Source organism: Ciconia boyciana, chromosome 2, assembly GCF_034638445.1.
Source record: "Ciconia boyciana chromosome 2, ASM3463844v1, whole genome shotgun sequence".
Classification (NCBI taxonomy): domain Eukaryota; kingdom Metazoa; phylum Chordata; class Aves; order Ciconiiformes; family Ciconiidae; genus Ciconia; species Ciconia boyciana.
Genome location: NC_132935.1, coordinates 53,171,189 through 53,193,660, shown reverse-complemented (window position 1 = coordinate 53,193,660; position 22,472 = coordinate 53,171,189). Strand labels below are relative to the sequence as shown.

Genomic DNA, 22,472 nt, shown 5'->3' with positions numbered 1-22,472 from the left:
TTCTGGTTTGAGTTAAGCTCTAGACATGTCTTTAAATCTAATCGTCTATGGGATGTTGGACCCTCTGGGGGTGTGATATTCTTACCGCATTGCTATGGCTGGACCTTAAACTGTTGCAAATCCATGATTTTTCTTAAAATTTACCATGCTAGTCCTTCAGTTCTGTTCATAATATTTCCCTAACATACAGTTCAGATACTCAGCAGTCTTTGCTTAGCCTGTGTTGTGGTTGGGCTTTTTGTACCCTTTCAATTAAGATATTTAGTGTTTAATCACAGTAGGACATTGTTTGGTAATACTATATCATTAAATGGTGATGGTTGTTGAAGTGTATAATTAGGATTTCTGACAATTCATTGTGAATCTCTGGTCTACTGTGAAGAAGAACAAAGGCAGAGAGAAAATGCTGGCTGGGTTATATAAATAAGTGAGAGATGATGGTCAGGCTGAAAATGAGGGTTCTCCCGTCCTTTAATGAAAGGGTTTGTGTACATTACATAGAATAAAGTATTTCTTAGGTTGAAAGCTTTCCAGAGATAATAGTGTTGGCCCTCTGAGGCTCTTTATTATGTCAGATGTGGGATTTGGATTTACGGGAAGCGGCCGCTGCCTCTGACAGACTCAGTCTGGTGGAGGAGAATTTGCTCGGCCTCCCCTGCGTGCAGAGCTTCGGGCTGCAACCTGCGTATCATCAAGGGTGGGGTATTTCCAAGGTGTCCCAGAGAAGGAAACCCCCCATTTCCACTGAAATACCCTGGGCTCTTGGGACAAAGTGCCCTCCTCCAGCTTCAGGGGACAGGGACGTGGTGAGCCCTGCCAGCCCCAGCCCCAGCATTGCCCCCTTAGTGGTGAGAGTGGCTCTTTAGGGGCAGGATTATGAGAAGTCCTGTAAATGGTGGGTTATTCGATTGTCTTAAGCCATAAGGAACAACTCCTCCCCACTTTTTTTAACAGTCTAGGAATATGCTGTTCTCCTAAAATGCAAGCTGAAAGTCTCACGTAATTATATAGCTGCAAGAATCGTAGAATCATAGCATAGTTTGGGTTGGAAGGGACCTTTAAAGGTCATCTAGTCCAACCTCCCTGCAATGAGCAGGGACATCTTTAGCTAGATCAGGTTGCTCAGAGCCCCGTCCAGCCTGACCTTGAATGTTTCCAGGGATGGGGCATCTACCACCTCTCTGGGAAACCTGTCCCAGTGTTTCACCACCCTTATCGTAAAAAATTTCTTCTGTATATCTAGTCTGAATCTACCCTCTTTCAGTTTAAAAACATTACCCCTTGTCCTATCGCAACAGGTCCTGCTAAAAAGTCTGTCCCCGTCTTTCTTATAAGCCCCCTTTAAGAACTGAAAGGCAGCAATAAGGTCTCCCTGGAGCCTTCTCTTCTCCAGGCTGAACAACCCCAGCTCTCTCAGCCTGTCCTCGTAGGAGAGGTGCTCCAGCCCTCTGATCATTTTCGTGGCCCTCCTCTGGACCCGCTCCAACAGGTCCCTGTCCTTCTTGTGCTGAGGACTCCAGAGCTGGACGCAGTACTGCAGGTGGGCTCTCACCAGAGTGGAGTAGAGGGGCAGAACCACCTCCCTCGACCTGCTGGCCACGCTGCTTTTGATGTAGCCCAGGACATGGTTGGCCTTCTGGGCTGCAAGCGCATATTGCAAGCGGAAGCTTTTTACCCACCAGTACCCCCAAGTCTTTCTCCGTAGAGCTGCTCTCAATCCCTTTATCCCCCAGCCTGTGTTGATACCGGGGGTGGCCCCGACCCAGGTGTAGGACCTTGCACTTGGAAAGAAAGTGGCACCAGGGTGAAAACGAAATCCCACAGTGTGAGGCTCAGGATAAAATCACAGGAACTGGCACCACTGGCCCCGGCAGGAGTCACGCAGCTCTTTTGAGGCATAAATTCTCAGAACAAGCTTTTGAGGTGTGTTTTATTCCTCTCCAGAGGTTATTTGTACAAGCTGCCAGCTATGTAACAGGGTGATCAGGTTTGCAGGACACTGTAGAAACCTGTGAGGATGGAGTGGTTAGGGGTTGGTCCATTTATTTATTAATTTATGAAGAAAGAAGCTGTGTGTCTTGCAGTGTTTACTTGAAATATAGAGTGGCTGTTTCGACCTCTGTCTTGCTGCCATGTTTCATGATTTTCCACCTGGCATAGGAAAACTGGCACAAGTTAGGTGAGTACATACCCACCGCTTAGATTTCAAGTTTCGCTGCTTTAATTGCTTCCTAGTAAATAATGAGAAACCTTTTCAAAACAAGCATAGCTTGCACTTATCCCTATTTGATTACAAAACCAGAAGCAAAACTAGCAAATTCCGGAACAAATGACAGCATGTTTGTGCTAAATATTTTTTCCAATGGCATTGTAAAAATCTGACAATGAAGTTAAGCAGGCTGTTGCAATCCACCTGCCCACAAGCCAGCACTGCACCACTTGGGCGAGCAGGACCGTTGTCATTGCAGAGACAGGGCTTGCAAAGACTGTGGATGTGGGAGGAAGGCTGGCACTCATGTTCCCCTTAGGGCCGAGTAGAAAGGAAATCGTGAGAGACTGAGCGAGGAGTGAAGAAGGTGGGGGTAGCGGACACAATTCAGTAGTATCACCCCTGTTTTATAATGTACAATAAAGGGCCTCGGTTTGCCTGGTCAGGAGCTCTTCCCCACAAAGCCCTGGGGATGGATGTGCACATGTGAGGGAGCTGTGGCGTGCGGAATGGCTCAGGTTGAGTGAAGGCAGCAGCATGGCTCTCCCAAACCAGGCACTTCACGACCGCAACCTAAGGGTTCAGTACTCCCCTGCAGACTGGTCATGCAACAACCACAATGTTTGCTCTTTTAGCCACAGTTCCCCCCAGGAGGGGTTGCCCAGCAGCATGTAGGGCGCAGAGCCGGAGAGGGGCTGGGGCACCATACAGCGGCTACAGGGGCAGCTGCTCAGAGAAGCCCCAGTACATGCTATGCTTCCCATGGCTGCAGCCCCATGCTAAATGCCCATCCAGTAACTTGGAGCTGGGCATGGACCTTTATGCATTAGCTAGGAAAAATGTAGGGTGTCTGTTTACACTTAGCTCAAGATATAGCCTTTATAGTGTAAGAATATACTCTAAACTGAAGCAAGGAGATTTATCTCAAAATAATAATTAAAAAAGCATCAACCACTCTCAGTTTTTGCCATTTATAACCATTATAAAGAACAATTGCTTTCTGAGGTAGGTTAGTCCTATGAAGCCATCGAATCATCAGTTTTGCTGACTGCAACAAAATAATTCATGGAGGATCACAGGAATTGTTTTCATGAAGGGTGGGTTAATAACCTGTAACACCACACAGAAGAGAAGACAAAAATCTCACTCTGAATTTTGTGGCTGGCTGGATCCAGTAATCTCAAAGCTATACAAAGTTTATTGTTGGCAAAGATGCGTCTGCTTTTGATTTGAGTGTGCTAATGTAATATGCTGGTTTTGTGTCAGTACAAAAGCTTTTCTGTAAAAAACATATACACACATATATTTTTCTATATATTTGAACATAAATATGTGTGTGTGTGTGTGTATATGCCTGAATTTTAAAATCCTCTCTGTCCTAAGAGGCAGACTTACTTTCCTAATGCTAGTCATGCATATTAGTAAAAACCTAGCATTTTACACTTGCGTGCCTGAATTTAAGCACTTACAGCCAGTTTTTTCAAGGCATTTAGTTATTTAATCCTAGAGATGGATTCCAGAGATTGAGATAGGCACCCACTGGGAGCTTGTTGCAACTCTGCATAGTTAGGTACTTCTCAGTATTTGATTCCTACCTACGTGTTGAATCATAGAGTCATAAAATGGTTTGGGTTGGAAGGGACCTTAAAGATCATCTAGTTCCAACCCCCCTGCTATGGGCAGGGATACCTTCCCATGGCAGGGGTGTTGGAACTAGATCTACGTAGTTTGCTCAGGCCCCTTTAAATATAGCTATTAGATCTACCGCTCATCAGTTTTGAAAACATTAGCTTTGAGAAATTTATTTGAGAAATTTATTTGAGAAATTTGAAGGCTGCAAACTAGGCTTGCAGTCTTCCTTCCGAAATTCAAGGGATGTTATCTCTTTTCAATGAATCACACTGGGGAAAACCACTCCTAACTAATGTATGTATTTTCATTTCCTGCACTACATTTCTTCAATCATCTTATCAGTATATTTTTTGTCAGGGTTATGAAGCGAAGCTTGCATCTTTGTCAAAACTGATCTGCTAGCAGAAAAATTATGAGGCCACCTATGATCCTGCAGCAAGAGCCAAAAAAGGACACAGAGGCAAATACTTCTAAAAGAATTATTCAGCAAAAAAATGTGTATGCATATTGTACTTGAGTGTTCAAAGATGTGTTCCTGAAGCGTAATATAGTTGAGGAGTCAGGCATTTTGTAAGGTGGCTACTCCATGTCAAAGAGCAAAGATATTTAGTCTCCCATTAAAAAACACGGAACAACAACAACAAAAAAAACAACAAAAAAACCCCCCAGCTCCTCCTCTAGCAAAACCTTTGCTTATCTGCAGCCCAAAAGGAATCTGCAGATGTATACCCCCTGCGTGAGAACAAAGTCTTCAGTCACTGGAATGCAATGCTGTAAAAACAAATACTACAAAGCGTGGTAACAGGGGGATGTCTCACTTGCATATTTTTTTGCGACCATCTTGGTTTGCAGAGAAGGGGGTCCCCAAAGCATGTGAGCCAGCAGGATCTCTTTGTACTAGGTCGCTGTCTGTTTGGCCAGATGTCTTCCCAACAGTGAGACCGAAAAACCAGAGCTCTTATTAAAATGTCGGGGAAAGGAATGGAAAAAAGCATGTGTCCAGCGAAATGAGGCACATTGTGTCCCATCTGATATTTATTAAATGTTGATCAAATGAGCAGTGAGAAATGCACATCATGCGGAAGTCACCCTGGCTCCCTGGGTTTGGAAGTTAGTGACAAATGTCTGGGAGCAGACCAACATTGAAAACAGGTGTACAGGACGCAGAGAGGAGTGTGCTGCACCAGGAGCAACAATAACAAACAGAGAAGAGCTGACTTCAGCCGAGAACCCCCTTTTGCAGGTTTTACATATGTTCTGTCGATGGAATGGGTGTGTAGGGTCTTTCCCTGTACACTTACTCTACAGCTTTCTAGCTAAGAGGTTACACATCTCCTGGAAGAACACTGCATTTTGTGTAAGCCATGAAAGCAAGCAGTCAAGTGGGTAGAAGTGGGGAAGTTTTGTCAAATTAAAGCCCAAGCAAGGGCTCCTTCAAGCCTTGACTCTCAGCTTTTGTGATAAACCTGTATAATTTTATGCCAGCCTGCTGGGTTCTGTGTAATCTCAATGAGTGTTTGAAATAGTCTCCCATCTGTTGTTGCTTAATGTTTTGGCTATCACATCTTTTCAGAGCAACCCTTCAATAAAAATAAGTGTCCTCACAGCGCGGACTAAATGCGTCTCCTGTATCAGAACAAGCTTATTTGGGCTTGGGCCTTAAACAGGGTAGTGGGGAAGAGCAACAGGGCAAGTTGAAGCCAGGCTCTGTGCTTGGGGAGGTGGTGGAGCCCTGACTACACTGTAATTCATCCCTATACAGAGAGGGTTGCATTCCTGGCTTTTACCTTTGCTCAGAGCCTGGATTATTTAACTTCACAAAAAGACATCAGAATGAGTCTTCCAGATCTTTTCTTCAAGGTACCTCTATCTTTAGTAATTTGTATATGGTTAGTAAACGAGAAAGTCAGCTGTTACTAGCAACAGAGTTAAGAGCTATGTATTTGCAATAAAGAGTAAATTTAATAGCTCTGAAAGACTTTACTGTGTCCATCTCTAGGCAAAGGAAGACAAAGGAGCCTGTTAGAGCTCCGCGGCTTTTTACTCCAGCCCTGGAGCTGGGGCACATGGAGCTGAGGGTAGTGGGGGTTCGATGGCAGTCAGATGCAGTTTTAAGCTGACAGGCAGAAAGGGCCAGCAGGCAATGCAATACACCCTTCCAGCCCAGCTTAGTTAATGGAATCATTCCTGCCTGTATGATGGCTTTAGTACGCTGTGTTTATGTTATTGATACCAACAGTGCTGGACTGTTAAAGGATGGAAGGGTCTGGCTTTTGTTGGGGTGCTGTTCTGATGTCAGTTTGAAATATGCTGAAAGTAAAAGTTCCGAAAAGCCAAAGTGCTGTTTTATTGAACCAGCGATAGAGAGGACTGAGACAAGTGAAACAAGATCCTTATGAAGCACTGGAACATACATGATGCTAGACGCTGAACTGCAATACGTCCAGTGACATCAGCAAAGTTTCAGCTCATTACACTACACAGGAAGCCAGAGTATGGTGACAGAAAGCAGGCCATGTCATAAAATAAGTAATCTTAATATGAGACTGTAATCAAGTGAAACTTTTCTATGTGCAGTTGCTGTCAAAGGTTTTGTTTTTATTTCTGCCTTTCTCTGTGCTTTGTACCTCTGCAGTCTATCAGTCTTCCCAGTTACGGATCTGGTCCTGCTTCCATTAACATTAAAACAGGGAGGATCAAGCTTTCTGTTATCTGTGTATTTAGAAAGTGGATGTGATGTGCTTTGTGCCCCAAGCTTCTTGTGTTTTTTGATATGTGGGATGTTCAAAGACTTACAGGATTGGAATCTGAATTTTAAACCCTTTGGAGAAGAAACCTTGCATTCAGCGCACAGAGGCTCAATGAGCCCATTAGTACCAGCTAACAAAATGGTGCTCCAGACACCACGAGTTCCCACTGTGAAATTATTTCAGTCTCTGAATACCTACTGCAAACCCTTAGAAAACTGCACTTCCCTCTCCAGCTTTTTCAGCAAGCAGAGCTTCCCCACTAGCAAACTCCTTGAGATTGTCAACCAACCAAAGAAAACCAGCCCACACATCAGGATCCATAAGCAAACCTGGCTATTGAATTATGGACCCTTCACCTCTTCTTTTGTGGTGCAGGAGTTATCAGCCTTCCAAAGCCAAGTCACCAATAAATGGGCTATGCTGGCACTGGTCTCCGTGCCAGCTCCCTTCCGTCCCACCTGCACAGAAAGGAGAGAAGCCTTTCCCCTCTGGAGTTTCTGTTCTTGGGTTTATGCTTACAAGTCTTTGTGTTATTTTCCCCTAATGTTCCTGTTCCTGAAAAAAGAATCAGATTCCCAACTGATCTTATGCCTAAACCCCAAGGAACCCAAACCTATGACATCACTTTCATCACATGGCAACAGAACATGACGTCACAGCTGAAAAGTTTAGAAAAACCACGTGATGACATAATATGGAAAGTGGGCTGACCTGTGAGAGATGCGTTTCTGCCTTAGCCATGGCTAGTATGTGTGCAGAGGGAACTGAGAAAAATGCCTTGTCAAATAAACTTTGTATAAATCCTCTTCCTGAGTTGGTCCGGTATGGTAATCCCTCCTTCAAGTACCCTGGGCTTAAGGAAGTCCCTGGAAACTGCTGTTCTTTGAGAGAGAAATACAGTTGATTTAACTTGATATGTTGGTCACCTGTCCTCTGTGAACCCAGGAGAAGTGGCCCGTGCTTTTCTCTTGAAATATGAAAAATAAAAAACCGCTCTGCAGAAGGTCATGAGCTGAGAAAAGTAAAATCAGCTGTGGGTTAGGCCTCGGGGGAAATATAAGTTACTCATAAAAAGCTACGGAGCAAGTTTTGATTAGTTAAGTAATCTGGTGCATAGAATTTATTAGAGCTTAAAGCTTTCCTGTGGGACTCCCCTAATAGTACACAAATAGAGTAAAATATCAAAGAAGTGCATTTTCTGACGGACACAGAAAGCTACATTAATCCTGGCCTGCTTAATGCACACTGGAAGGAGGGATAAATCCCACCCATTTGTTCCAGCACAGTGGTCCAGTTTTCATGTTTTTACACATTTGTGTTTCTAATGAATTTCTTGGTAACTTAATCAACGCTTCCAACACTCTCGAGCTGTTCCCAAGGAGCACATAGAGGAAAGAGGAATATTGCTTCCCTAATAGACTCAAAGATATCAAACCATTCTGCAAAAAGCTCAAATATAAAATAGTAAAGGCCTGTTTTCTCTCATCAACTTGAGGCCCTTTTTCTTAAACTTGTCCCCAAGGGAAATTCACCAGCATTTTTCTGTTGGTATAGATGTACCTAGCTTTACCAGTATAGCACCTCTTCTTTTCTGTGGAAATAGTATTCTCCAAACCCCCCCAAAATAAGAAAAAAGTCTCCCTCATTATGGAAAGAAAGCGTTCACATGGTAACCATTTGTGGTTACAAAGCAGGACCAGTACTCCTACCAGGTTTTCACAATGCTATTTTATTTCTGTATTTTCCTCCTGCTGGAGCATTTACTGTCTCCTATTGCCCCTGTAGGGAGACTGAATGCTAAGAAGGAGCTGCTGCGGCGTGATGCCTGACAGGAGATGCTAATAAACATTTGACTTCCAAAGCTCACCATAGTCTTGTTAGCACAATCGGAAAATAGTCCTGTCTCTCAGGAAAGCCACAGGTTTTCCAGCGAAGCAGAACCTACTTCTCTTCCACATGCTAAAATCCCAAAGTGATTGTATCACTAAGCCGATGCTTTAACAACCGTGGAGGCTATCCTGGCAGAATAGGCAGATAGGCACCCGTATATCATCTGCTTACATAAATAATTTGTTCTTTAGAAAATGGAGGAGAGGAAATGGGGAGATAAAACCAGCAATGTGTTCTTTGCCGTTGTTTTAAAATTCTTAAAATCTTCTTTTGCAGGTATTCAGGAGGGGACTCAATGTACCAAATGTAAAAATAACTGGGCACTGAAGTTTTCCATCATCTTATTATATATTTTATGTGCCCTGTTAACAATCACAGTAGCCATTCTGGGATACAAAGGTATGTATGCATTGAGCCCAACATTTCCCTTTCAGCCAAGCATCCAAGCGCATTTCCACATATTAGATAGACAGGTAATTTATCACATTTCACCTTAAATATCAATACCTTGGCAATGTTGCCTTTTTGTACACACATAACAACAAACTGCAACCTTAGATTTTCACTTTCAAATGATTATGAAGTTTCGAAACTAGATTAGACATTTGAAAGAAAAGAAAAAAGTTAGAACAAAATTATCATTCTTCCACCATGAAGGAGTAGTAACTGGAAGACTCAAAGCTCTGTAACATGTGCTATACCTTGATTTCCCTGAGCTCTTTTACATATATCACATCTTTCCAGAATAAATGTCCTTCTTAAGGGGAGAGCCAGTAATAGTGTTACTAATGTATTTATCACAGGAACAAAGTGTAGGATCAATGTTACTTCGAAATATCTGGAAGGAAGATTGAACCAGGAGGTGCCAATGTATTGAGTTATCTACAATTATTTTGTTGAACAAAGACGCTTAGATGCTTTTGACAGGAATTTCAAAGATTCTGGTAGTTGGGCAACCCAGTAATGGAGAAAATTTCATTTGTGCAAGTCATTGGTAGGGCACATTGGAAAGCACGGCTTAAAATTCCCATGTGTCCTCAGCACTAATTAACTGTAGCCACTTAGGCATTCTAATGAATGTATTGATGTAAATGTCTGCTTGTTGTGCAGTCACAGCTATAATAACTTAAATAAATAAGACGTGAGTTTCTGGTAAGACAAAGGAAGTAAATAACATTGTTCTGAGTATTATAACAGGACATTGCAGCATGTTGCGGAGAAAACCTAGCTAGCTTTAAACTAGCTGCTTGAGTATGGCTCTGAAAGTAGCTTCAAAACCCCTCCAAGAAGCTGGGTAAATACTCCTGTGATTAGCATGCAGTGCATCCTGTGCCGCCAACAGCTGCGCTCGTAGCAGAGCTGACATCACCTCTGGTCCTTTGCCAGCGAAAGAAAAGGAAATTGTAGAAATAGAAAGGGATAAATACTTGTTTAAGAGGATTTGGTACAGTTTTGAGTGGGAAGAAAATTAAAACTGCTTGGTTTTAGATGGAAGATTTAGCCAGGGAGATGAGAGAATGTGAAGGACAGATAAGAGACACGTAGGTATTCCTTCTTCATGACAAAGCAGACAGCATGTGGCAAATGAATATCAAATGTAAAGAAAGGCAGTACATATATATTTGGTCAGACATTCTCCTGAATAATGTGTAATTGGTCTCTGGAAGTCAGATTCCGAGGGAAAAAATTTTCTAGGATTCAAAAACTTGTTCTTGATCTATAAAGATAAGATCATTTCATTATATGGACTAGGGGAGGACAAACTTAGGGCTTTTGCAGATATAAATCTGCAGAGGTCTGCTGACAGCAGATGAGGATGGGATCCTTCCAGCCTATAACCCAGACACTAAACACCTGGGATTTAGCAGAATTTTCCTCAAGAGAGTTTTATACAACGCTGTCAGTTCTGGGGCTCACCAGAAGACTCAGACCTCACTTGTCATCAGAAACAGCGTATCAAGTTGGAGGGACCATTGCTCTATATCTTGCTTTGGCAAACGTTTGTTCATGTGTGTGTAGGAAGCAATAGCAATAAGGAAACTGTCCAAAAGATCTCTTTGGGATAGGGGGTTTCTTTTCCTCATTTGAATCCACAGTTTTCAAGCTTCTTTCTCCATGGGGGCCTCTAGCACTGTCTCTACCCCAGGCTTTGCTCCTATCTTGAGGCCCCATCTTTGCTGCCTTCATTTCTAAACCTCCTTCTTGTACTGAGTAGTCATTGGTGCCTGACCGGAGACTAGTCTTTCTGTCATAGCACTACCAAGACACATCTGTGCAGGGCAAGGACACAAGAATTTCCTCTCCCACAAAAAAATGGGAAAAAGATTATAGGGAGGTGGATAATGCACACCTTGCTCACAGACCTTAAGACATCTTGGTGACCGATGCTCCACCATGCACCAACTTGGTGACAGCTCCACCTGAATGCCAAGGGAAAGAGGCATACGCTGAAGAAAAGTCCTGTTTAGTCCAAGGTATCCCTTCTGTACTGCCAAGCAGCAAATGGTCATATGTCAGGTATTAGTTTCGCCCTTTGTACCTGCAGCTTAAAAGCTTCGTCTCCACGGTGTCTAAGCACTAATTTGCAGGGAAAACATGAGTTAGACAAAACCCCAGATGACGGTATGTATTCAAAGGAATTATTGCAATATTTTTGATCATTGGGAAGGAATTAGGCCTTAAAGGAAGCACAAAACTCAAAATAAAATTTTATAGTGCTCTTGCACTCTCCTCCCTGCATCAGAGTTTGGCTTGTCTTTTTTATTGCAATATTACACCGAAAGAAGGAATTCTGCTGGCATCAGGGATTCTTTCAGTCTCTTAGCTAAGTTTCCATTAAATTTGCCTCCCACACTTATGTTTATAAAGCCCAAAACTACTTTTAAAACTTTCATTTCCTACGTGGTATTTAGATATCCTTTGTGATTTAAAACGTTAAAACTACTAATCAGTGGATTAAATATGGCAGGCAAAAAAATAACTCAATGGGAGGCAAAGTCAACACAGAACAAACCTCCAAACTGGTGGTAAAAATTACATAGTAGGTTGGAGAAACCTGAAACCAAAACATGAATTAAACATCAAGGTCATTAAGGAATAACAAGCCGAGTTTACTATTAGTTTGCTTTGAGAAGACATATTAAATTACTGTTAAAAAATTTAATAAAGCAATCTGTAATTTTTTATGCATACTTTCTTAAATTAAATGCAAAATACAAAGTTATAATTTTTCTGGCACCAGCCAGTATCGGATTAGCCTATTGAAGGTGAATGATCTTCCTGTGACTCACTCCAGTGAGGGAAGCTAGCATGCTCTCAGCTTGAATTTCTGGTAGTTCTCATTCTCTGGTCAGTCCTTGTTTTTAAGTTTCTTGACTAATGCCTACCGTGACTTTCACCTCGTTCTTTTATCTGTCTCCCAGACAGAGTTTGCCTGCCATTACCTCGGGCCAACACGCCCTGGCGAGATGGCACATTTTGTCCCTGCTTCTGAAATAGTGGCTCAGATGCAGACAGTCCTCACTGTTCTGGTCAGCAACTACTTGAAATGTTGGCTTCTTTTGAGGGCCTTTACCACATTTTCCACAGTGACCTTGTTAGAAAGTGAGATGACAATGTAGAGAGATCTGACCAAGCTGAGAATTAAGGTGAAGCTATCCAAAAGCAAGCTTAAGGCATAGACAGACTTTGCATTTTTGGGAGCAGCAGACTGTTGGGAGCAGCAGAGTGGCCTTCGTAAGGGATATTACGGCTGGTCTGCCTGTTTTGCCTTTGCCTTTTTCTGGAGAAGATGGGAAGTGGCTGTTCAAGCCTGGGGCACTCCCCAGAGGTTGACTTCCACTCCTGAGAGTGCTCCACATGCTCACCTACCACTGAAGGCTCCATCCAGAGACGGTGGTGGGACCTACTGCCAGGGAAGGAAAGGCGTTCCCAATAATAGGGCATCCGTCCATATGACCCCAAAAGCAACAAAACCTATTCTGGCCACGGCTCTCTACTCGTTCTCCCCAGAGTTCATTGTTTCCACTTGCAGGACAGTAGCAGGAAAGTAAATAAGCTACAACTTGCTTGGGGAAGGACTTTGGGCAGGAGATCAAGTCCCCCAGGCCCATGATTTGTTTGACCATGGAGGCTAAGATCCTGCCCCTCTACAAAGCAAATGTATGCATTAGTTGCCTATGGGATGACAAAATTCAGCTTAACCTGCATCACTGGGAATCCTTGAGCTAACCCTGCAGTTCACGTTTGCAGAGACCTCTACTGTTTCTGCTGCTGGAGCTGGGTGGTTTGAACTTAGCTCTGGCCTCTCTCCTCTACACTTCACACAACAGGACTGACTTGCTCTCTGAGGGGAAACAGAATTAAAAGAAAGGAAATGGTTTGCCTGATATAGCTAATTCTGTACTTCTCATCAGGTAATCTGGGTAAGTCATTGCCAGTTTAGTGTCAAATAGACAAAAATCAATACCTTGTGTATTTGAAAGCAGCCTTCTCTTTCCAGCCTCTCTAAACCAGCATCTTCCAGCTAAGTGTCGCGTAAGCCCTCCCGATCCAGGGCTGCTGTCTGGCGTACAGTTACACACTAGAATTAAAAGCTATTACTTTCTGTAGGTGACAAGCTGCTGGAGACTGAAAGACCTTTTAACAGTGCTCATTAGTGATCTTTCAAACACAGTCCAGGCACGGTCTTCCCCACATATCATGGCCAATTGTCAATAATACCAGTAAGGCTTCTTATTAAAGTCCTGCTTCAACAAATTTTTGGGGTGTTCCACACAAAGAAGGTCCACAGCTACAGACCAGCTTCGGTCTTTTTAGTGTGGGGTGGTTTTTTTTTTTACTTTCGGCAATGAAAATACCATATGCTGTTGTATCCTTAATTCCATCCAATCTCATCTAACTGCCAGTACAGGCTACTACATATTGATAGGAGTTCTATTTTCATTTGCTTTGGACTCTTCAGGGTCCAAATGTTTTAATCCAAATTTCCAGTGTTAGATTTCATTCAACCATGAAAACATTCTTGTTATAGGACAGTATAAAATCTCAGTTTTACAAACTTCATATCAAACTGGCATTCATTTGAACACCAAAAGGAATAAACTACATTTTTATTTCCTTATTGATAATATATATTCATTTGCCAACTCCAAGTGTATTGCATAACTGGAGAAAACAGGTGAATATTACACTCAATCTGAATTAACAAGACCCATAGGTGATGTGACATTGCTAGTCAAGGCACAGGTCCAGCAGAAACACTTGGAGTAGGCCAGCTTTTTAAATCCAGATGTTTTCACAAGGTCCTCTCTAAGTGCCCAGAGTGAGCCATGTCCTTCACAGTGACTATCCATAAGCAAAGCAGAACACCACAGACTGAACAAGGAGCTGCCTAGAGCTAGCCAGAAGGAAAAGCCAAGTATGGTCCCCATGCTCACTGCATGTGATGCATAGGTGTATACATGCATCAGTGGAGTGTCAGAAGTAACTGAAGGACCTTGGCTGATCTGGGCTCCAGCATGGAAGACAGTTGAGCAGGACAAACAGAGAATCAACTCTGGCTTCATTTAGGAAAAATGGCATACAGCATTTTGACAAGTAACTTGGGCAGAAAAACCAGTGAAAAATTAGTGCTATATTGAGGGGGGAAATGCTTTTGAAAGCAGAAGGTATTGAGCAATGGTCCCCCTGAAAAAGCAAAGCCATTATTGTAGCCTGGATCTGGTGTTTATCAAACAATCTGCCATCATCTCAAATACAGAAAGCCACACTCTGACTCTATCTTTGCACATACAGTAGAGTCTCTGTTCTACTGGCTTGCTAGCAGTATAGAAAGGAGCGGGCAGGTAATTCACCAAAGGGTGTCTGGTCTCTCTGAAAACCTTGAGACTTTTTCTCTGTTGTAACTCCATTCACCTCAGTGCAGTTGCACCAGAGATAATCTTGGTCTGCTTTTTCTCCTGTTGGTTTTGGGGAAGCAATAAAAGCCTGCTGTGTAACTGTGGTACCTAGAGTCAGAAAAACAAGGGCAAAAGTTTTTGAAAAACAAGGGCAAAGAAAAACAAGGGCAAAAGGGCAAAATAAAGAAGGAGCACTTGGTGGACTACACTTTAAAGGTCTGGGATTCTTGTGGTTGCTCATGAGCAGCAAAAAATCCCCTAAATTTCCACTTCTAGTAAAAAACCAAATCTTTACATAGCAACAACTTCTATGAGACTATTTCCTAGCTGCAGATTATCTCACAGACAGAAAAAGTTAGCGGTACTCCCTACCCCACACAAGTTTATGGAATTGGCTTCACTATCTCAAGACACGGGAAGCACATTATTTCTTCTGTTTGAAAGAGGGAGCTGGCACAATAACTCGTGTAGCCTCTCCCAGGGTTGGTTCAGATCCATTCTGCTGCCAGTGTAGCAAAAGGGCTAAATAATCTCATGATGAGAAGAAATTTCTGTCCCTGGTTGTGGCTTGAATGCAAAAGCTTATTAGACAAGGTTTGGTGTGGAAGCTGAAGGCCGCCTCTAACCTTGCAAGCATTTCACATTTTTGCCACTGGCAGCCACCCTGGGCTCTTTATTTGTTGCTCTGCTTTTTCCGTTTCCATATCAATTCCATCAAATAATCAGATTGTCTCAGTGACAAGAAAATGACTCAGACATACAAAATAAAGAGCACATCAGCCATAAATCTGCACTTGCTGAATGACCATCCTTTCAATCTTAATGAGGCAGAATGGTTTCAAGACTGTTTTGAGTGATCTGTACCATTATCAAAATGTTTAAAAGTTGATCCCCAAAACATTTAGTAATTGCATCTTCAAACTGTTATCTCAGTCCAAAGACTGAGTCCAAAGACTTTAATGATTAACAGGCACAGGAAAATTTTAATGTTCTTTTTAAGGAGAAATGGCTCATAGCAAAATAAAAGGAAGTCTTCTCTCATGTGTCTGAGCCTTTAGCAATCAGTCTGCCTTTGCCACACAGCACTGTGCTTGGAGCATGGAAATACTGTTAAAAGAAAAGGACTTAGTTCATGAGGAAAACCCACAAAGAGGGATTTCCTCATTCAGGAGGGAGATTGCTCATGAGCAAAGAAATGTTTGGGGACTGTTGGCAGACTGAAGAACTGGAAGAATGCTGGGTCCCACCAGCAGATAGGAGCTCATCCTTCCAACATTTCACAGACCAACAGCAGAGTGTAGTGGCAAGAAAGGCAATTTTAAGGTGGTTTCTTTTATTGTTTGATGGTAGTGGTGGGGTTTTTGTTTGGTTTATTTACTAGACTTTTTTCATAATTTTACTTTTCTTCTTTCCGTAACATACTGTTCTCTTTCCCCTAGTTGTAGAAAAAATGGACAATGTGACAGGTGGCCTGGAAACGTCCCACAGAAGATATACAGAAAAGCTCACAGAGGTGGAGAGTGGTTTGAAGAAATTAGGTAATCTACACACAAGCAAAGCCCTTTTGTGTTACGGCTTTGGGGTGTTCTCCTGGCAGATAGCGGCAGGAAATTTGTCTGAAAAATCCTGGTTGTGACAAGATACAGCACTTCTATTCCAATTTCTCAAGTACTTGGGAAAGCACTTAAACATAGTTAAGATCAGCTCTACTTGGGACAGCATTTTAAGCATACTTCAATATTTACAGTTCCCACTGAAGTCACTCTGAAATAATTTCTACTAAAATAAACAGACACTTAAAGGTTGTCCTCAGGAGAGAGTCTTCTCTGAGGTAGAGATGTAAAACATAGCAGAAGCTGTTCCTCAGCACAAGAGATTGTACATAAAATGAGAATCCGTCACCCAGTCATCTTGATGCTGTTTTAGCAATTAAGATTCAAAACTGAAGGCGGTGCACAAATAATTTTAAGGGGTGCACAAATAATCAGCTGTTCAAAACTCTTATGTCTGAGGCAAGTTGATTACTTCCATAAAATGTTTCTTAATCATCTCAGGGAATACAGGACACAAGGTTGTTATGAGTTCAGGTCTCCCAAGTGCTATCACAGTTCTCAATTTGCAGGAAGATGGAAAAAGATCATGGATGAGGATTCTATTCACTAAGTATACATTTCTACCTTTCTTCCTTGTCTGGAAAGGAAGCAGAGCTGTTTATTATCAATTTATATATACATAGACTTATAGTTTATATAATTAGTTTTTATATAAATATTAATATACACATACATGCATGTGCTTCTTGAAATAAATTTTGTTTAGCTTCATAAACTATATATTGAGACATGTATTTCTAGGAAAAATTACTTGCTTGCAGCTTGATCATAAATTTTTACAACTTTTTCCCCCTCAAAAAATAGCTGGATTCTGAAGTATTTGCACACTGCATTTAGTTCAAAGACATGGGGTAATTCAGTGGCATGTACTTTTACATACATACAGAAGTAAATGTTAGACCTTAAAGCACATGCAACCTTTTGGGTTATATTTGGGTTATTATATTATGCTGACTACATTCTCACAACTTGAAGCACCTTTGATTCATTCACACCCACACATTTTTACACGCTGCTGGATGGATGGCCAGTGAGATGCTCAGGACCATCAGTTCCCATTTAAGTGGACTTGCCATGGAGGAAGTTAAAAAAGTTATGGGGCAATGTGTGTGGGAAGCATAAAGGTAAGAGAACTGCTGTAGGGCCAGAAGGATAACAGCATGTGGTGAATGAAAGATAGGCCTTCAGGGATTAGCTGTATGTGGACCTGGCAGTTGTCAGAGCTGTGTGAGGAACACAGTATAATTTGATCTATAACCAAGAGGTAAACATAGAGTTAGAGCTGAGAAGATCCTGGAGTGAGAGAAGTGGCAGGGAGAGGAACTGTGCTCTCTCGGGGAAGATGGCCATCCACGAAAGACTCTGTAAACACTTCAGACTGAAGTCCCATGGGCCACCTCTTGATGTTCACCTTCATGACTCATTCAGACACCCCAGAAGAAAGCTCCATACACAGCTGTATTCACTGTAGTTTATGAAAACCATTCTGCCCTCTCTTGGAGTCATCTGAAATGATGGACTTCAGACTGCATAATTCATAAATATAGCTACACTTAGATGAGGACAAAAATATATGGACTGTGTGTAAGAGAGGGAAGTGACTGAGTTCAAGAAAGGGAATCTTCCCTGAAAGTGAGTGTTGACTGCTTATTTCCTTGGTTTCTATGTCCTGGCTGATGAGCTGTGCAGCCTCAAAAGCTTAATCATACTCAAGCAAGCTCCCAGAAGTATACTGTAGGGTATTGTAAGCAAGAGCAGAGCTGTTCCTCTAAGATTAAAGGTTTTGCCTTCCTGAAACTCAGAACATGAGGAAACAATAACAGCAAAATAAATGTCATTAAAAGCAATAGCAGTATGTTAGAGAGAAAAACAGAAATACATCATATCCTGTCATATCTGGAGTGGCCTGCTAGCAAAGCTTTTGTCTCTAACCCAGATTGTTTTAAAAAAGGTATTAGAAGTTTTTTAAAACTAAACCCAAGATTTTAAAAAATGAAATGATACGTACTAAATCACAATGAAGATACTCCACCTGCCAGGAAAAGGAGGAAGAAAATATGAACAGCTAAAATGTACCTCTGAGCTTTCAGCAATAGCTGATTGTAACTTCAAAACATAAACTTACTGATACCTCTTTAATATTTTGAACTCTGCTTACCAATCAGTTTTCATTGAGAGTACAAGCACTACTTGACTGCATATATTCATCAGTTTCTAATGGTAGTTTTTCCTGTATATGACCACAGAATCACCATTTTGTCCTCCTCAGCAAGACACAAGGTCTTCCTCTCTTTGATTTTTTCTCTGTTTAGTGGCAGAACTTTCCTTAGTGGTTTCTCTTTTCTGGAATAGCTAGCATAGAAGTTCTATTGACAGAATATTTTGACAACCTGACTGTACTTAAAATAGACCATGCTTTTTTATACTGTGTTTTAAAAAACTCATCCTAAAGCCTTTCAATTTTTTTCCTGCACAACAGATGACCAAGCTGGACAAAAAGCCATGAATACTAACACTGAAATGTCTAGCTTCAGATCTGACATTCTGGCTCTTCGTCAGCAGCTTCATGACATTGCAGAGAAAACTACCAGAAACAAAGATGCACTGGAGAAGCTGCAAGAGTCTGGAAATGTATTAGATGATAGACAGAGCCAAATGAGAAGTGTCTTAGATAGTAACTCTTTCATGATCATCAGTGTCAATAAGACTCTTCAGGCATATACTGGCTATATCAGCAATCTTCAACAAGACACAAGTAGTATTCAAACAAACTTGCAAAACCAAGTGCATTCTCATAATGTGGTCATCATGAACCTGAACAACTTAAACCTGACACAAATACAGCAAAGAAATCTTATCAGTGTCCTGCAGAAGTCAATGGAAGATACAAGCTTGGCTATTCTAAGAATCAAGAATGACTTTCAAAATCTGCAGCAGGTTGTCCTTCAAGCCCGGAAGGACACTGACTGGCTTAAGGAGAAAGTACAAAATTTACAGACTTTGGCTGCCAACAACTCAGCATTGGCAAAAGCTAACAACGATACACTTGAAGACATGAACAATCAGCTCAGCTCCTTCAGTGGGCAAATGGAGAATATCACCACAATTGCCCAAGCCAATGAACAAAATCTAAAGGATCTCCAGGAACAGCATAAAGAATATGAAAACAGAACTTCTGCCAAATTCAACCAGCTAGAAGAAAGGTTCCAGGTCTTTGAAACTGATATAGTCAATATCATTAGCAACATCAGCTACACTGCTCATCATCTACGGACACTGACTAGTAATCTCAATGAGGTCAGGACAACTTGTACAGACACCTTAAGTAAACATTCAGATGAGCTGATTTTTATGAACAGCACACTAGCCAATATTCGCTTAGACTCTGCATCTCTCAAGATGCAACAGGATTTGATGAGGTCAAGGTTAGATGTTGAAGTTGCCAATTTGTCGGTAATCATGGAAGAAATGAAGCTGGTAGATTCCAAACATGGCCAGCTCATCAAGAACTTCACTATCCTACAAGGTATGCAGCTTCTCTAATGATGCCCATAATGGTCTATGCTGAATTCCTGCTTGCATTACTTCTTTAGTTCTGTGGAATTTAATGCATGCTGGTACAGAGTTTTCCATTATCTAATCCTAAACTTTGGAAATGTAAATGTAGCTTGAATATTCCTTACTAATTTTCCTATGCCTTCTCTATATACCTAGAATGGGGATGTTACGAAAGAAGGTTCTGACTTAGCAAAATTTTATTCTGACTGACTGACTGACTGGATCTGCTTTTGATTTAGTTTCTAAAATAAGCTAGTGAAGGTGTGGAACCTCAAGAAACCAATCCCTGCTAAGGAGGAAATGGCTAAAAAATATACGTTGGACTATTCCCAGAAAGGTCCACCCTTACTGAAAAACAAGTTGCTATTTCACTTTAAGCTAGTTGTTAGTATGCCAGAAAACATCCTACTTTGCTTAGTTTTTAATCCTGAGATATTTTATTTTCTCCAGGAATAAATAGCATCAAGTTTAGGAGGTTTCTCCCAGCCAAGTATTATCCCAAATGAAAAGAACACTCATATTTCCAACCTGATGTGAACCAGTCAGGCCTAAAACTCTAGTCACAAATATAAATCCATTGCTCCAAATAAACTAAGGCTGAATTAGAGCCAAGATTGCATGTCAGTAACTGTAGCCTTTCTCATTTCAACCAGGCCTAAATGACTCCAGTTTAGGAATTTATCTCTGGAGGAGTTTAAATTATGTAGATTGGCCAGGGTGGGGAACGGGGGTTACTGGCAAGGCATTTGCTTATCCATGATCCGAATCCAAAATTATTTTGTTGTTTATTGCTATCACAATATTGCCATTTCCTATGGTGGGTATTGTTCTCTTTCCTGTTATAGCCAGCCAGTGAGCAACTAGTACTTCTGGTGTTTCCCACAGTTGGCCTATTGCTCGCTATCCATCGTTTTGTCTCCTTTTGACAACACATTATTGACAGAGCAGCAAACAGGGTCATTGCAGGAGAAAGAGTCTTGTAGTTTAAGAGCAGAGAGATGGGGCTACAAGGAAAAGGGAGCGTAGCAGAGTGAGGGAACGGGAGCATCAACACACAGGACCGCGTGCATCAACAGCATGGAGTGTGTCTTGCAGGGACTGGCACCTCGGCTGGTCACCTGGGGCATGGTGTCACTGTCCCCTTCACAGGACAAGGTGCATCAGATTATTTTCTTCTGTATCCTGTACCTCATGGAGGCTGAGGAAAGAGCAATGGTATATAGTGCCTGAGAAGCAGATGTACTTTTACAAGCACTGCTCGAAGTAGCTGTTAGCCCGGTTTTCACAGTGCTGAATATCCAGCGTTGCTGGTCTGAGATACATCAAACAAAGACCCCACGTGGACTTTTTGTTTTGTTTTCTGTCCGTATCCCCACTTTGCATGCTTACATTGTTTCAGGCCCTCCTGGTCCAAGGGGACCTAAAGGTGACAGAGGCCCTCAAGGTCCTCTTGGCCCTGCTGGCCTAAAAGGACAAAAAGGAGAGAAAGGAGAGCCCGGACCACCAGGACCTGCAGGTGAAAAGGGCCCACCTGGGCCAACTGGGCCACCAGGAGAAAAAGGAGGGAAAGGTTCAAGAGGATCGCCTGGCTCCAAAGGTCAGAGAGGTTCTCCTGGCAAGACGGGTCTGCCTGGACCAAGTGGAGACCCGGGGCCACCAGGTCCACAAGGCAAAGATGGTCCACCTGGGCCACAAGGCCCACCAGGATTTCAAGGCCTGCAAGGAACTGTGGGAGAACCAGGTGTACCAGGACCTCGAGGACTACCTGGGCTACCTGGAGTCCCTGGGCTGCCTGGTCCAAAGGGCCCACCTGGCCCACCAGGGCCGCCAGGTCCAGGGATGCCAATGGCACTACAAAGTGAACCTACATCAGTGCCCGAGGCTAACGGTAAGCTGTCAACACACCGCGTGCATCTTTTACTCAGATACAAATATATGTAGTGGAGGGTGCTTACCACTTAGATGCAGGCTCAAATAACCTCTGCTACTTTAGACTAAATCTCTGGGATTTATCACAAAAAGCCCTGTTAAGTGAAGCCATACCTGTTGGTCTTCCTTCTGATGACCTGAAACTGATTTAAGTGAATGTTTATGGCTAAAGAAAAGGCAGCAGTAGTATGAGTAATAAATAATCCCTTTGACCACACAGTTTGGCCTTGATTTCACAAAGTCAGGATCCTAATAAGTACATTCCCAAACTGTATGTAAGTACTTTAGGTGGCAGCATGCTGTAGATGAGTATGGGATCCTCCACTTATTATTGGCCCTATGCAGAAAGTTACCACTGACGCACTGAGATAGTTGAGATATCAGTAACTGGCTTAACACAAAAAATTCACATCACAGGTTGTTCTCCTCATTGGAAGAACTATACAGAAAAGTGCTACTACTTTTCAATTGAAAGAGAAATTTTTGAAGAGGCAAAGTTATTCTGTGAAGAGAAGGCATCACGCTTGGTTATCATAAACAACAAAGAGGAGCAGGTAATTACCTTCTCGTTCTGTTTTTCAAGGAGAGAGTTTGAAGTTATTTAATATGTAGAAGCCACAAGGCAAGTGGGAAGCTGAGAGCATCGTGAATTCATCTAGTGAAACAGACACAGTGGTCGACTCCAATTAGCATTTTGTCTACCCTCTGCCTGCTCAGCACCTTCTCCATGTGCAAAGGGCAGCATGAGCAGAGCTGGTGCTGACCCTGAAGGCGGTGGGCACAGAGCAGCCAGAAAGGCTGGCGAGAATTGTAGGAGTTTTGAACTTTTAAAGATGGAGTCCATTATGCCTTGCGTATTATCCAAAATGTATTTTTTGCAGTGGTGAATATAATTTAATTTTAAATTGTCTGATTTAATACATGCAGCCTAAGACTACTCTGACCCAAAAATATTTTTAATCTAACTATAAATCTAGCTATACTTTTACTG

General features: G+C 42.1%; 1 protein-coding gene across 1 annotated transcript in view; it reads left to right on the top strand.

Annotated features, from left to right (window-relative positions):
• Positions 1 to 22,472, top strand: part of COLEC12 (collectin subfamily member 12) — a 103,756-nt gene that overhangs the window by 72,449 nt on the left and 8,835 nt on the right. Inside the window, exons 3-7 of the mRNA XM_072852667.1 lie at positions 8,758 to 8,880; positions 15,821 to 15,919; positions 18,474 to 19,520; positions 20,952 to 21,440; positions 21,899 to 22,035. Coding sequence (XP_072708768.1) covers positions 8,758 to 8,880; positions 15,821 to 15,919; positions 18,474 to 19,520; positions 20,952 to 21,440; positions 21,899 to 22,035 — 1,895 coding nt within the window. The remainder of the gene's footprint in view (positions 1 to 8,757; positions 8,881 to 15,820; positions 15,920 to 18,473; positions 19,521 to 20,951; positions 21,441 to 21,898; positions 22,036 to 22,472) is intronic.